Source organism: Petaurus breviceps, unplaced genomic scaffold, assembly GCF_028583685.1.
Source record: "Petaurus breviceps papuanus isolate PSGF00001 unplaced genomic scaffold, PetGlider_PUasm1.0 98, whole genome shotgun sequence".
In the NCBI taxonomy this organism is placed as follows: Eukaryota; Metazoa; Chordata; class Mammalia; order Diprotodontia; family Petauridae; genus Petaurus; species Petaurus breviceps.
In genome coordinates this window covers 6,506,120-6,523,744 of record NW_027187460.1, presented here as the reverse complement: position 1 = coordinate 6,523,744, position 17,625 = coordinate 6,506,120, and the positions used below count along the sequence as shown (strand labels likewise).

The 17,625-nt window shown below is 37.3% G+C and overlaps 1 protein-coding gene across 3 annotated transcripts in view; it reads right to left on the bottom strand.

The window, feature by feature from the left end:
* TRAPPC9 (trafficking protein particle complex subunit 9) overlaps positions 1-17,625 on the bottom strand; it is a 1,063,197-nt gene that overhangs the window by 836,471 nt on the left and 209,101 nt on the right. For all 3 annotated transcript variants that reach the window (XM_069081231.1, XM_069081230.1, XM_069081232.1), the window contains one exon: positions 11,450-11,535. In XM_069081231.1, coding sequence (XP_068937332.1) covers positions 11,450-11,535 — 86 coding nt within the window. The remainder of the gene's footprint in view (positions 1-11,449; positions 11,536-17,625) is intronic.

Here is a 17,625-nt window from a genome sequence, read left to right as displayed (position 1 = left end):
ATTTCAATCAACTGTGTGATGGTAAAATGTGGTCCCTTGTGGAATGTCATTTCCCAAAGGCTGCTTGTGCCTTTCTGATACTCCTATTAAGCACACCTTCAATCACGCATAGGTCATTCTCATTAAATGTTACACAGATGGGAAAGTAGACACAGTGAATCAGCCATCTCTAAACAAATCTCTTGTTTATCAGAGCAAAGATTAAAACTAGCACACAAAAAAAAAACTATCTAGAAGGAAAAAAATGAGAAAAAGATATGGCTTACAATGAAAACAAATTAAACTTGACCTGTTTAAACAAGTGACTGAAATACTGAAAAATGGGAAATGGAGGAAAGGACATCTTAGTGATTAGAACAAATATGTAAAGAAATTTAACTGATAGAAATTAAACCTCACAACTGGTGAATAAAATATCCTAAGAATGATCTCAGTCAGAAAATATTTGATCTACTTGCTACAGCAATGCCCTGACAGTTGAAAGCAACCTAGGTTAAGACAACAAACTAATTTGTAAAATATTACCAAAAAAATTGGGAAATGATTAAGAGCAGTTATCACATCATAAAACAACAAAAAGTAGGGAAAAGATAAACAACTTTAAAGACAGTTTGGTGAAAGCCCCAAGTATAATTATCCCAACAGCATTTAAAGCATGAAACTAAATGGGGAAAAACAAAGAGATAACAGAAAAGATCTATTAATACTCATGAACTCTCTGTTTTGAGATCCTGGGATCAAAGTAGTGAGTGTGCTTCTTAAGGAAACAGAAGTACTGAAGAAAACAGGATGAATAAAGAAGCTAGACTAGACCATGAATATATAAAGGAGGCCCGGGGTTGAAGCAAGACAATTTTTAGGGCATTTGCAAATGATCAATTTTTAAGATTTCTTCAGAAGGGGAAGTTATCAAAGGTATGCAGGAAAAAAACCTCAGATCTGATTTTTACTTTTTAAAAAGTGACTGAAAGAATATCAATAAATACTGACTCACAGGCACAGAGTAAGTACTCAATAAATGCTGACTAAAATTTAAAAAAATGAAATAAGGCAATAAAAAAGTTCATTTATTATTTTCAAATACATGTAGTAACTCAAAATAATTATGGTGAATTTGCTATGACATCTGTAATCAGCATCTATTTTGGATACCTTTTTATTATATATTAGCAATCATTATTATTCAACATAACATACATTAACATAAAAGAGAGTATATTTTTACAAGCACTTTCATCTACATTCATCTCCAAAAGGTCCTGATAAAGTAGTTGCCACAGACATTAATATCCTCTTCTCACAGATGAGGAAACTGAGGACCAGGGATGCAAAGTACTTTGTCCAAAGTAACACAAATGCAGTGCTCTTGTCATCACACAACCTTTCTTCTAACCACACAGTTTCAAAAGTTCTTTAAAACCAATTTCTTCTTTAAAAGTATATTTTTTATACAATAAACTTAAGAAGGAAAGTTTTCAAAAATGGAGCAGAAACAAACTTGATCCCTGACCAGGTCAAAGAAGCACAAATTGGAAGTCAGTAAACTCAGAATGTATGTGGCCCAAGCACATTTCATAGTGCACTCAAAGCTGTTGAGCTGTTCATTTAACTTACTCAAGAACATAAAAATCATCTTGCATTGCGTTTGCTGAACAATATAATCAGGCTTTGTAGCTATAAATACTAATGCCAAATCAGCCAATACTTGCTCTGTAACCTTGGGCAAATCATTTCTGTCTTTGGTTTAATTAGCATGTAAGCGTGTGACTAACCCTCAAATATCCATGTTAAAGAAGAAAGTGACATAGGCCCAATAAATGAAGTACTAAAATGCCATACACCAAACACAATCAGGGATTTCAAAAATCTCGAAAATGACAATCAAGCAGGAGAAATAAAAAACAAACACAGGAAAACATGGTATATTAGAAAAATCATTAGAATGAGAGTGAGATCTGGATTCAAATCCCAGCTCTGCTACCATATCACTATGAGGTCCTCAAAAATTCATTTCCCCTTCTCTTGCTGTCATTTAGTCACTTCTGTCATATTCAATTCTTTGTGACCCCATTTGGGGTTTTCTTGGCAAAGATACTAGAGCAGTTTGTCATTTCCTTCTCTAGCCCATTTTCCAGATGAGAAACTGAGGTAAACTGGGTTAAGTGTCTTGCCCAAGGTCACCCAGCGAGCAAGTCTCTCAAAGTCAGATTTGTACTCAGGAAAATAAGTTTTCCTTACTCCAGGCACTCATTCTACTGTGCCAACTGGTTGCCCTTTCTTTCTCAAGATCTCAGTTAACTCTATGGAGTCAGACGGTAATGTCTCTCCAAGATCTCCAACTATAATGTTCTATGCTCAAGTCAACAAGCCAAGCAACACATAGAGAATACACACCATAGAGAGACCTAACATCCCTTGCTCCTCTCCAGTTCATTGCCAAGAATCCTGGCTCCAAATTCTTGTTCCCACCGTCAATAAGGTGAGACACACTGGGAGGGTGATAAACCTTGTAGAAGTATACACCAAAAATCCAAAGTTCTGAATTCTGTCTACAACAAGATTAATTATGCATTAAAAAAAAAACTTTAGGTCCATTGAAAAAGCACAGCCTAGAAATATAGCTCCTGTGGGAATACCATCTAGTACTCCCAGTCACCCAGTCTCATTACATTAGATGTGCAAGCAGAATGCAAATGTTCTCTTCTGCCAAACCCCAATCCCATATAATATTACTCTGATTGTCCTATAGGCCCACTATGAACTAACTCATCTAGAACTCAACATTTGACATCAGGAATATCTGAGTTTGAATCTTTCTTCAGACTCTTACTACTTACTACTTTATGACCCTGAGCAAGTTGCTTAAATCTTTCTGGGCTGCAGTTTCCATGTGTGGAAAAACTGGGCATTAGACCTGATGCCCTCTGAAGTCCCTTCCAACTATAAATCAATGATCTTACAAATAGCCCTCTCATTCCTTTGGGATCCTCTATAAACAAATTCTTCTACTTCTTAAGCTTTTACACTTCACCTTATTAACAGCTGTCTGTCAGGGCGGCTAGGTGGAGCACTGAATAGAGCACCAGCCCTGGAATCAGGAGGATCTGAGTTCAAATCTGGCCTCACACATTTAGCCCAAAAACTAGCCGTGTGACTTAGAGCAAGTCACTTAACCCCAATTGCCCTCCCCCAAAAAAACAAAAACAAAAGCTGTCTGTCAAAAAAAGAAAAACTGTCCATCCCTGAAGGATTCCCTGTTTTCCCATGAAATCCTTTATATTAATGGCTAATTCTTCTCCTACTACTCCTAACTGACAGATCCAAGAGAAAGAATAGGCATATAGCTAGGTTCCCACCGCTACTCCAGATTCATCCTTCTACCAGCATCTCTCAGTGACCTTTTTGTTGAGGTCCACCCTATCCACTTGTATGACAATCTCTACCAGGACCTCAGAGGCCATGATGGGAAAAAGAAAGACTGAGGTGTCAGGAAGTAGGCTTAATGTTACTCAAACCAGGAGCATAGATTCCAAACGAAACATCAGAAAGATCAATAAATAAAAGGGTGGTTATGATGAGTAGAAAAAAAGGAAATAACTGTAAAAAATAACTATTGAGGGGGTAAAATCCACAAAATTAGGTAACGGAATGGGTATGGGGGAAGGGCAGGGTGAGAGAGAAAGAGAGAGAGGGAGGGGGAGGAGGGAGGGAAAGAGGGAGGGGGAAGAAGAGAGAGAGAGTAAAATTGAGGATGTCTCTAAGATTGTTCATCTGGATTACTATATAGATGGTGATGCTCTCGATAGAAATAAAAAGGTTACGAAGAAGGATGAGTTTGGGGCAAAAAGATTCTCCTTTAGACATGCTGAATTTGAGAAACTTATTGGCATCTAAGATCAAACTTTTGAACTAGAATGGAATCCTTAAGAACATTAGTTTTTTTTAAAGCCTTAATACACTGATATGTATGCTGGCTCCATCTCAAAAGTACTGAATTGGGGATTTCAGTCTAGGGTGGAGGTCCTGGGGTGGGGAACCAGCTTGCTAGAGCGTGTGGAGGCTTCAGAGAGGGCACCCAACTACTACCTCTGGCAGCTGAGAAAACCCCAAAGTTTGGGACGAAAGCTCCCCCATCTGGTGGCAGAGTCCTACTGTGGCAAAAAGCCCAAAAGTCAAGTAACTGAGGGGCAACATGACCAGGCAAAGAAAACAAAGCAAACAGAAGAATCCAACATTAGACTCCTATTTTGGGGACAAAAAGGAGCAAAGCATGGAACAGAAGGAAGACAGTGAAGTCAGAACTCCTGCACCAAAAGCTTCAAAGGAATATATGAGCTGGTTACAGTCGACAGAAGAACTTAAGAAGCAGATAAGAGAAGTGGAGGAAAAACTGGGAAGAGAAATGAGAACGATGCAAGAAAATTATGAAATGAGAGTCAACAGCCTGATTGAGGAAAATCACACCTTAAAAAACACACAAATTCAATTGGCAAAAGAGGCTCAAAAAGGTAATGAGAAGAATGTCTTAAAAAGCCAAATTTGCCAGATGGAAAAAGACTCTCAAAAGCTCAATGAGGAGAATCATTCCCTCAGATTTAGAATGGAGCAAAGGGAAGCTAGTGACTTTATGAGAAATCAAGATGATGTTAAACAGATCCAAACAAATTAAAAAAATAGAAGGCAATGTGAAATATCTCACTGGAAAAACCACTGACCTGGAAAATAGATCCAGAAGAGATCATTTAAAAATTATTTGACGATTTATCTGAAAGCCAAGATCAAAGAACAAATCTAGAAATCATCCTTCAAGAAATTCTCAAGGAAAACTGCCCTGATGTTTTAGAACCAGAAGGTAAAATAGAGGTTGAAAGAATCCACTGATCACCTCCTGAAAAAAATCCCAAAAAGAAAACTCCTAGGAATATTATAGCCAGGTTCCAGAGTTCCCAGATCAAGGAGAAAACATTACAAGCATCCAGGAAGAAACAATTTCAATATTGTGGAAACACAATTAGGATAACACAGGATCTTGCAGCTTCTACACTGAGGGATCGAAGGGCCTGGAATATGATATTCCGGAGAGTAGAGGAGCTGAGATTAAAACCAAGAATCACCTACCCAGCAAAACTGAGTATCATGTTTCAGGGGAAAATATGATCATTCAGTGGAATAGAGGACTTTCAAGCATTCTTAATGAAAAAACCAGAATTGAATAGAAAATTTGACATTCAGATACAAGAAGCAAGAGAAGCTTGAGAAGGTAAACAGGGAAAATAAATCATAAGCCACTTATCAAAGTTGAACTATTAACATTCCTACATGGAAAAACAATAATTGCAACTGATGAAACTTTTCTCAGTATGAAAATAGTTGAAGAGAATAATAATATATATACATATATATGAGGGTATATGGGCATATGAATACTTATGTGAATGTGTATATATATGTTCACAGGTATACACAAAGGGCACAGGACCAATTTAATAGGAAGGGATGACACTTAAAAGGTGAAATTAAGAGGTGAGAGAGGAATATAATGAGAGGAGATGGAGAGTGACAGAATGGGCTAAACTATCTTACATGGAAGAGGCAAAGGGAAAATGGTTACAATAAAGGGGAAGAATAGGAAGGCAAAAGGGAATGGGTCAACATTATTCTCATTGAATTTGGCTCGGGGAGGAAATGAAATACACACTAAATAGGGTATCTCACCCTACAGGAGAATAGGGTAGGAGGGGATGACAGGGGGGATGATGGAAGGGAGCCAGGCTGGGGGGAAGGGAAGTTGGAAGCACTCTGTTTTGAAAAGGGACAGGATCAAAGGAGAGAATAGAACAAGTGGGAGGTGGAATAGGAGGGAGGGAAATATAGTCAGTCTTTTACAATATATCTTCTATATTAATGTTTTGCATTAGCTACACATGTACAACCTATATTGAACTGCTTATCTTCCCAGTAAGGGTGGGTGACAAGGGAGGAAGGGAATGAATCTGGAATTCAAAGTTTTAAAATCAAATGTTTAAAATTATATATACATATATATATACACAAACATATATTCATATATATATATATATACACACACTATTATTAATACTATTTTACATGTAATTGGGAAATAAGTTATACAAGCACTGGGGCATAGAGATCCATCATGCCCTGCTGGAAAAGTCAAAGGAAGTATAGGAGAAGATATGAGAGAGAGCAGATTGGAGGAGGGGATATCCTGTGGGATTGCTATTTTGGGGAGGTGGGTAGGGGAAAAATGGGGAGAAAATTTGTATCTCAAAATCTGGCAGAAATTAATGATGTAAATCAGAAGTTAATAAAGCATTTGAAAATGAAAAAAAAAAAGAGTACTGAACTGGTTCAAATAAAAGCCAAACTTTTTCCCCTCAAAATCTTGTTTGTATAACATCTCAGTGAATTCTATAATCATTATTATTTCTCAGTGGATATCTGTGTTTTCCCCCCACTTTAAAAATATCTCATTTAATGGGTGTGACCAAGATACTGGAGCAGACAATATTTTGACAGATATGGGATATTCAAATTCCTAAGTCTTACGTTTCCCAAGGAGGCCTAACTCATCAAATATTTACATGTGCTAATAGCTCTAATCAAGGGAGAAAGTCTTAAACAAATAATTAGCTTTGAGTGTAGAATTACACACAAAAGCACTATTAATGACTGTGCCAACAGCTCTTCTTTATGGTAACCAATACTTGGTTCTTGAGTCAGAAAAATCAGAAAATTTGTATTTTTGACCTAATTTTTTCAATATAAAAAGCTTGCAAGAATTTAGTTCAACATTCTTTTCCCTTGTCTACCTTAAAGTAGCACACTAACTTAGCATTTTACAATTTATAAATTGCTTTTAGCACTACAACCCTGTCAGATAGGTATTGAGAACATTAATCAATCAACCAATCAATAAATATTTATTAAGCACATACTATATGCCAGGCACCGTACTAAGCACTGGGGATTTTAAAAAAAAGAGACAAAAGATAATGAAAAAAAAACTAATTTTACAGAGGATCAGAGAACTTAAATGACTAGGCTACAATTATTATAAAACCCACAAGTAGCAGAGCTAGTAAATGGTAAATCTGGGGTACAAACATAATTCTTTTGATACTAAATCCAGTTTTCTTTCCACTTCATGACATTGTCACTTTTAAAAAATCTTATCTGAACCCCTCTCACCTTTTAGAATTTTAAGTAATTTGCTTCTAAATTTCTTAATGGGATACTCTCTTTGGGGGGAAGTTCAATCATAATAAAAATTTATTGTACACTCATTAAGTTTCTTGTGTGTGTCCTTTCTCCCTAAATTCCCTGCATAAATTATCTTCACAATGAATTTTTGCCTTGCATATAATGTAAGTGCCACGAAATATCCCAATCTTCATTTGGCTATTACACTGGAGAAATTTACATGCTCCTCTAAAGGTATAAATGGTCTTATTAAGAGGAAAAAATACATTATATTTGTGTATATAATACAAATACTTAACCATAAGTTACATCTATAAAGTGCTTTATATTTAGAAAGAATTTCCCCAACAACCTTATGAGGCAGACTTATCTACATGCAAAAAATTATCATCTATTTTTTTCTTATTTTGGGAATGAGGAAACAGTGTCAGAGTCTAAGTCTCAGACTTATCCAAACTTACATAGTAGTATATCATAGAACTTAAAGATCATCTCATTCAAAAGATAGAAAACGAGGCTCTTAGAGGGGAAATGGCTTGGCCAAGGCCAAAAACACAAAGAGGAAGGAGCAGAGTCAGGATTCAAACTGATGTCTTCTAACTCCAAATGCTCCATTTATTCTGATAGCATTACTGCAGTTATTAATAAGTTGCCTACTATCAATTTGATGTTTCATGAAAGAATTCCTAAATTATCTTTCTTTCTTAGTATCAGGGAAGAGACTGATTTTCTTTGATGTGCATAATGCTTTGTCAAGTGGGGAGGAGGGGGGAACCCAGCAAAAACTCCTGTGACTTTACTAAAGGAAGTAAATACTTTAGTAAAATTATATCAAGAATCTGGCAAATCCTTCTTAAGAACATAAATGACATACAGGCACCCCAATGAAACCTCCCCCTTACCTCCCAGGCTCCTATGAACTTTCATAGTACCCTGTGTCTCTCTTATTATACTTTCATAGTGCATCATGCATCTCAATTACTTTTCTACACGTCTTGGCTCCTCTTCCAACATTTAGTTTCTTGAGGACAGAGACCATATCTTATATTGTCCCTTGTCCATAGTAAGTGTTCAATGAACTGAACAAATATTTAATTGCAATCTAACTCTTTCCTTTTGATAAACAAGTATTCAATGTCTACTACACACAAGGAGCTATGCTAGCCACTATAGGTTATAAAAGTGAACTGTAAAATGGTACCAAAACTCAGATCATGAAGAAAAGGAGAGAATCAAAGAATTACTGTCTTCAGATAGTTGACACTCTACTATATTTAATATAATCAAGACTCTCAGGACATTGTATATAATGAACATATGACAATTTTTGAAAATGCAAAAGCCACAGACTACAAAATCCATAAATAAATCAAGAGAAAAATATTAATAGCACAGCAACAATGATGTTTTAAGTACTGATCAGAAAATAGTGAGTAAGTTCTCTCAGCCACCAGTCAATTTAAAAGGCTCACCAAAAAGTATTCAATGTACAAAAGAGAATACTCTTAGGTCGCAACATGATCTTAGAAACCTGTCATATTAATAAAGGATTATTAGATTTAATTGCATAGCTCTAGAGGTCACCACTAATAAATACCATTGGGTTAAAGTTACAGGACCCAGATTCAGCTAGAGAAGAATGAAATTTTTAATGACTACAGATATTCAATGATGGAAGGGATATTCTGAAGATATAATGAGCCCCCCATCACTGAAGAAATTTGAGCAAAAGATCCATATAAGAAGATTCACATTTCAGATGGGAATTGATACAGACAACCTACAAATGTAACCTCTAACTCTTATTTTGTAATTAAATACTCAAGAAAATTAAGAAAAGTCATTCCACTGGATTTAAAAAGTATCCTGATATTAGAAGCCCTTAAAGTATAGTAAACATCTGCTACATCTTAAAGGAAGTCTATGTCAATCAGACTCTAAGTTCCTTAAGGGCAGAGACCAAGTCTTGTTTATGTTTTTACCTTCTTCTCTCAACATCCAAGCACAGGGTATTATTGCACACAAAATACTAGAAGCTAGAGGACCAGGGTTGAAAAATCTTCTACTTACAATGTGGTAACCTTGGGCAAGACACTTAACAATACTGGCAAACAAGTCTAGGTAAAACATCAAAGGATCTTGAGGACAAGACAGGAGGAGGCACATGACAAACCAGACAAAAGATCACCACTACACCCCCACCTCCCTTCACACCCTTAGGCAACCTATGACCCTGCCGAAGAGCTGCTCCCCACCACCAGTCCTGCTTCCACACCAGGCTCACAGCCTTTATCCAGGAGAGCCATCCCAGTGGAGATAGGGCCTGCATTATCCACCCCACCATTCCCACCACCAAGTAGAAGATGAGTTCCTTGAGAAGAGGGACTGTTGCTTTTCTACTTGTATCTGCAAGGATTAAGTTATTGCTTTGTACATTTTAAATATTTAAAAGCTTTTTCATTCACTTATCATGTGTCTTGGTTTTCTCATCAGGAAAATGAGACAGTTGAACTAGATAACCCCTGAGGTCCCTTCCAGCTCTAAATTTACGATCCTATGATTAGGAAATCTGGTAAACCCATTCAATTAATCTTGGGGCACTATGATATAGAAAAAAAATTTAAATAAAGGAACTGCAGTTAAGAGTCAGAGAACAAGAGATCAAAGTCCAATCAGTTCTACCATTTACTAACATTGTGTTCCTCAGTCTGTTACCTTACACTCTGAAGTTCAGTTTCTTCATCTATAAAACTGGAATAATAGATTTAAAGTACAAGTAGGGTGTAAACAAGTTGTTTAGAAAGGAAAAAGAGGGGAAAGCAAATATATTAGCATAGAAAGGAGAAAAGGGGGGTAGAACTCGGTATTTCCCATAATTTGAGGTTTGTGAGAAATAAAGTACACAAATATAAAGGAAGAGGTGGAAGTAGTGGTCCTAGATAAACCTCACTCTTATCTATAATGGACAAAAGAGGACTGAAAACACACACACACACACACACACACACACCCCAGCCTAATGTTTAATACATCAGATTGAGCAGAGAAACAAGTGGGAATTTAAAGTGAGGTTTTAAGAGGGAGGATAATACTAGGGGCAAAATAGTCACAAACAAAACTAATTCCTTGATCCTGCCAGTGGGGAGGAAGGATTAAGACAGAGAGAGGGAGAAAAGTAAAACTAGACTCTAAAGGGGCGCTTTAGTTTGCCTCTTGGGTAACTTGGAATGGCTAAACAAAGAGTGTTATATAAAAGTAATAAAAAGTCATTGCCTCATGTGAAATGAGCCGACACAATATCAAAAAATTGTGAAACAATGTAAACTGACACTAAGCGAAGTGAAAAGAATCAGGAGTAAAATTTAGACAAGAACAACAGAACTATAAGGAAAAACCACTCTGAAAGACTTCAGAGCTTTGATCAACGCAATGACCAATCACATCAATGTCCAAAGGAACAATGAAGAGGTAACGTTACCATTGTCCAGACAGAGGTCAAGGACATAAGATGCAAGAGACATATATTTTAGACATAGACACTGGGGAGATACATTTTGCTTGATTAGCCTTATTTGTTACAAGTTGGGGGTGGGGGTGGTAATATGTGTATGTGTATGTATGTGTATGTGTGTGTGTGCTTAATTCTCTTATTTTTAATTAGGGAGCAGCAACATTGATGACCTCTCCCCCCAAAAAGACCATGTAAAGATTTTTTTTAATGTACAGGAGAGAACAGAAGGAAGTACCGATGAACAGGGCAGTTTTAAAATTAAAGTGTACAGTTTAACATGTAAAGCAGCTAGGTGGTATAATGAATAAAGCCCTGGGTCTGGAGTGAGGAAGACCTGAGTTTGAATCCAGCCTCAGCTATTTATCAGCCATGTGACCCTGAGAAAATCACTTAACTTCTGCTTGCCTCAGTTTCTTCAACAATAAAAAATGGGGTTAAAACCACATATTTTGCATGGTTTTCATGAAGATCAAAGGAGATAATATTTGTAAAGTGATTAGTACAGCTGGCAAATAGCAGGTGCTATATAAATGTTTATTCTCTTCCCTTACCCTCACTCACTTTTTTAAAAAGTAAGTGGTATGAAGTAGAGAGTTATAATTTCATATGGAATCCCATTATTGTGTTCTGATGTGTGTATTGAAATCTTCATTTTATTTTTAAGTTCAAAATTTTTAAATCCATTGGTGATGGTAAATGAGCCATGACACATACCATATTCTCCACACGAAGTTCAAATGGCATTGGATTATACACCATCAGCTGGACTTCACAAACAGCTCCTTGAACCCACTGGAAATCTACAGAAAATACAACCAAAAAATAATTAATTTTTATATCTTTCTACATCTAAAATGGCTTTCAGGATTTTGCTTTAGCTACTGATTTTTCCCAATGAGGCAGTCAATTACAATCACCATTAGAGAAAGAATTAAAAAGTAATTTTTCACTGGTTCCACTCCAGAGCAAAGCAGGATATACAGTACCAAGTTACACCTGCCATCCCAACAGTCCAACCTTAAAGAGGTTTGTTAATCTACATTAGAGATGTGTTGGAAGTAGGCCCAATACACCTATGCATTTAAAAACAACAACATGCCGGTCAACAATGCAGTGGGCACCAGTCAGGATACTGACATCAGTCCAATAATACAGCAGGGTCAACAATCTATAGATAGGGGCCGAAAAGTACAAGAATAAGGGAATCTAGGTGCAGTGAATAGAGCAAAGACCCTGGAGTCAGAAGGACCTGAGTTCAAATTCGACCTCAGACGCTTAACTCTTACTAGCTGTGTGACCTTTGGCAAGTCACTTAACCCCAATTGCCCTGCCCTCCCCCCTCCAAAAAGCAAAAAACAAAGACAAAAACAAACCAAAAAAAGTACAAGAATAATGATTCTGGAATGGCTTCTTGAGTCATCTCCATTACTCCCCAAGTAAGTTACCAAAGTCACTGGCCTCAACTACCCACAGTCTATAAAAATAATAGAATTAAAGAATGTTAGAATTGGAGTAAAAATTAAGGAGCATGTATTCCAAACTCCTAGTTTATTTCTGGGTTTTTTTTTTTAAACAATTCTCATTGATCCTTTCTGCTTTTACATTAAGTTCATTTCCAAATATATCCCTCTTCTTCTTCTCTACTCCAGCAAGACTTCTTCTGTAACAAAGATTTTAAAAGAGGAAAAAAATCAACCCAGAAAAATGAACACACATCCCCAACATCTGACAGACAGTATGCATAATATTCCACACCCATAGTCCCCCATACTCTGAAACAAAAGGAGGTGGCGTTTCTTTTCTCTAGGATCAAGTTTAGTCATTGTAATTAAAGAAAGCATAATTTTATTTTGTTCTTTCTTTTTTACATTCCAATCATCTCACTTTATAAAGAAACCAAGGAGCAAAAATGTTAAATGGCAGAAATGGAATTAGAACCCACCGAAAAGAAAAGAAGGAAATTCAGAAAGGGATATGAACAAACAGGTTGCTATCGATATGACTACATTAGCATTCATAGTTTCATATACAATCTTTTTTTTGTTATTTGTACATGAAAATGGTCAGGTTTATTGATGTCTGTCAAATTCATAACTTTTAAAAATTGGGAAAGAAATTTTTTAAAAATCAAATGGGCAAACTACTTGTACTGCTATTCTGCTCACTTCTCAGGGGTGTTATAAAAAAAAAGTACTTAAAGCAGGCTATATAAATAAGGTATGATTATACTCCTGAAAAAGTCTTTCTACCTTTTTCCTGATTTCAAGCCTCACATTTCTAATTGCCAAGTGGACAATTCAAACAAGATGTCACTGAAATACCTAAAATTCAACATATCCAAAACTGAATTCATTATGTATCTTTCCCCTTTCAAAAATCTCACTTCTTCCTAACTCTTCTATCCCTACAGAGAGTACCATCCTCCTCCCAGTTAGCCAGGCTCAAAATCTAAATATCACCCTTGATTCCTCACTCTCTAATTTCTAATAAGTTGCCAAGTCCTGTCATTTCTACCTTTGTAAACACCATTTTCTCTTCTTTGACACTACCAACACCCTGATGCTGTCCCTTATCATCTCACATTTGACCTCCTGCAATAGCCTGCTGATTGATCTTGCTGGCTCATCTCTCTCCACTTCAATCAGTCTTCCCCTCAGCTATTAATATCAAACCAACTCAGGTGTTTTACAGTCTAGTGACACGGTGCTCCTTGCTGTTCCACCTCCCAACTCCAGGCATTTTTACTGGTTATCTCTCATGACTGGAACTGTATAGCCCCTCATCTATATCTTCTTTTCTTTTCGGTGGGTTCTAATTCCATTTCTGCCATTTAACATTTTTGCTCCTTGGTTTAGGCAGGGAAGATCTTTAAATTTACATTCCCATTACAGGGTGATGAAATTGCATCTCTTGCCTTACATAGAAACAGTTTTAGAAATTTTCTGGAATGAAAACTCACTCAGTAGTGAGGTTCTGAGGTTTCTCATACTGAAAAAAGCTTCATAAGTCACAATTATCATTTTTCTATGTAGGAATGTTAATAGTTCAACTTTGATAAGTTCCTTATGATTTCTTTTCTCTGTTTACCTTCTCATGCTTCTCTTGCTTCTTGTATCTGAATATCAAATTTTCTATTCAACACTGGTTTTTTTCATCAAGAATGCTTGAAAGTCCTCTATTCCATTGAATGACCATATTTCCCCCTGAAACATGATACTCAGTTTTGCTAGGCTTGTGATTCTTGGTTTTAGTCCCAGCTCCTTTGCCCTCCAGAATATCATATTCCAAACACTTTGATCCCTCACTGTAGAAGGTTCTGAACCTCTCTGAATTTAGCATTGGATAGCAGTTATCATCTCCAGAGCCATTCTTCAACCCTTTCCAGTTTGTTAGGATTTATGTTCTGAAGTTCGGGGTGCTGGCCTCTTTCCCCTGAACTAGGTAAATGATACATATTTGACTGATTAAAGTAAGCTTATTAACCCATTTTGATTTGCTTTACTTTAACAAAGCAGATCTAAGAACCTGTGTTGGCAGACACCCTGGGGATGCTGGGGTGCTTGCCGTTACATACCCTGACAAAATTACAGGGCCTTGAAATCCTGCAGTATTACTAGCCTTGCACTTCCTACTTCAAAGGGTTGATATAAAGAAAGCACTTTGTAAATCATTACAAGGAAACAGACATGTGAGCTATTTTTGGAGACATCTTTAGTATAATAGAAAGAGCCCCAGATCTCATGTCAGAAGACTGAGGAATCAGTCTTGAAGGAAAAAACCCTTGGACCACATGCTCACCCAGGCTAGTTACAAATTAGTTATATTATAAACCACAAAATGCTATATGCACACCAGCTGATCAATACCTTCTTTGTTGTTGCTCTGGACTTATGATTTCATTGGTATATTCCTTCTAACAACATTTAACCAGGGTACTTGGAGATTACATGACTCAGATGACACAAAGGCAGGACTTAAACCTAGGTCCTCCTGACTGAGTGTAGCTCTCTACCCACTATCTTATGTTGCTACTCAGAATACTTGTTAGTTATTATTGTTGTTACTGCTATTAATAGATTTGGGAAAACCAGAATAGCTACTAACTAGCAAAGCCAACATTTTTTTTTTTTAGTTTTGGGTTAATTCTGGACTTAACAAACACCAATACACCTAAACTTTTCTCTAAAAAAGAAAGAACACAGAAAGAGCACTGCATATGATACCACAAACCTCATTATGTACAGTTAATTTTTTTGGTTTTTTTAAAGAATGTACTAAATTTAGCATGTTATCTCCAAAAGTTATCTTGTTTATGTCTCCCTTTAAAATTCTTTCTGTTCAGTCTGCATATTTTAAATGATTCATTGCTGCCTTTTTCATATTGATATCACTACCGCTTCTGATGCTCCCCCAAAAAAATTATTTAATCTTCCCTGTAATAAGTTAGTGTATTTGTGCAAAACAAATCCATTTACTGACCATATCTAAAAATATATGTTTCATTCTGCATCTCTAGTCCATCACACCTCTGCCAATAGGTGGGAAACATGTTCCATTCTTGGTTTTCTGGAGTCATGTTTAGTTACTAAACTCATCAGAGTTCTTAAGTAATGGGAAATCTTTTTTTTTTTAAAGCAATTGGGATTAAGTAATTTGCTCAAGGTTACATGGCCAGTTATTTTTTGTGTGGGTGCCAAGTATCTGAGGCTGGAACCGATCCTGGGTCTCCCGACACCGGGGCCGGCGCTCTTACTCACTGTGCCACCTGGCCGCCCAGTAATGGGAAATCTTAAAAATCTCTTTCCATATTAGGCAAAATCCCCTATTTTTTCACAATTTATACGGACAATCTCTCCTGTAACAATCTACATTTACATTTTTCTCCAAACCATGATTGCTTGAGACAACAATTCAAAGAGATATGAAACTTGAGAAAGTCTACAAATGTCAACAAAGGAAGACTGCATGAAAAATTGCTTTTGGGGCAGAGTCAAGATGGTGGAGTAGAAACAGTACTTCCACGCAGCTCTGGCTTCCAGCTCCTCCAATTCATGTAAAAGGTGACTCTGAACAAACTTTGGAGCTATAGAACCCACAAAATTACACAGAGAGAGTAACCTCCTGCTAAAGACAGCCTGGCAGGTAAACAGGAAGTGGCCAGGGCAGCTCTCTGGGAGCTGAACCCAGCCCTGCGCGAGTCAGAGGTTTTTGCCTCAGGGTGGCCTGACCAGCCGCCAGCTGGAGGGCCTTCAGATCATCAGCAGCTGTGGCGGTTTCCAGAATTATCAACACATAGATGCTAAGGACAAAGTGAGAGGTCAGTGCACTGTGGACTTTGGGATGCAGTAGATCAGGAGTGCAGTCCGGCCTTTATCCCCTGAAGGGAGAAGCTGCTGAGGCACCACAGCCGAGCAGCTGCTGCCACATGACAGCTGCATCTCCTGGTTTGCAGATTGTAGGGGAACCAAGTGACCAGTCTGAGGAGTAATTGCTCTTGCTTTAACCTGCTTGGATCTGGATTGCAGTCTAGGGTGGAGGTCCTGTGGTACATGAACAGCTTGCCAGAGCATGTGGAGACCTCAGAGGGGGCACCCAACTACCAGCTCTAGCAGCTGAGAAAACCCCAGCATTTGGGATAAAGCTCCCCTGTCTGGCAGCAGAGTCCTACTGTGGCAAAAAGCTCAAAAGTCAAGTAATTCAGTGGCAACATGAGCAAACAAGGGAAGTAGAGCAACCCAGCTTTACACTCCTATTTTGGGGACAGAAAGGATAAAAGCATGGAACAGGAGGAAGACAGGAAAGTCAGAATTCCTACACCAAAAGCTTCAAAGAAAAATAAAAGCTGGTGATAATCCACAGAAGACATTAAGAAGGATTTTGAAAAACAAATAAGAGAAGTGGAGGAAAAACTGGGAAGAGAAATGAGAACAATGCAAAAAAATTATAAATGAGAGTCAATAACCTGACTGAAAAAATTAACACCTTAAAAAATAGACTAATTCAAATGGCAAAAGAGGCTCAAAAAGGCAACAAGGAGAAGAATGCCTTAAAATACCAAATTTGCCAGATGAAAAAAGAATCTCAAAAGCTCACTGAAGAAAATCATTCCTTCAGAATTAGATTGGAGCAAATGGAATCTAATGACTTTATGAGAAATCAAGATACTATTAAACAGATGCAAACAAATGATATATAGAAGGCAATGTGAAATATCTCATTGGGAAAACAACTGACCTAGAAAACAGATCCAGGAGATAATTTAAAAATTATTGGACTGGGGCGGCCAGATAGCACAGCGAATAAGAGCACCAGCCCCAGTGTCGGGATGAGCTGGGGATCAAATCCGGGCTCAGACACTTAGCACCCACCCAGAAACACCTGGCCGTGTAACCTTGAGCAAGTTACTTAACCCCAATTGCTTAGGGGCGGCCAGGTGGCTCAGCGAATAAGAGCACCAGCCCCAGTTTTGGGATGACCTGGGGATCTGGCAGCTTCTACAATGAGGGATCAAAGGGCCTGGAATATGATATTCTGGAGGGCAAAGGAGCTGGGGCTAAAACCAAGAATCACATACCCAGCAAAACTGAGTATCATGTTTCAGGGGAAAAATGGTCATTCAATGGAATAGAGGACTTTCAGGCATTCTTGACGAAAAAACCAGAGTTGAACAGAAAATTTGACATTCAAATACAAGAAGCAAGAGAAGCATGAGAAGGTAAACAGGGAAAAGAAATCATAAGGAACTTATCAAAGTTGAACTATTAACATTCCTACATAGAAAAATGATAATTGTGACTTATGAAACTTTTCTCAGTATGAGAATAATTGAAGGGAATAGAAATGTAGATAGATAGATAGATAGATAGATAGATAGATAGATAGATAGATAG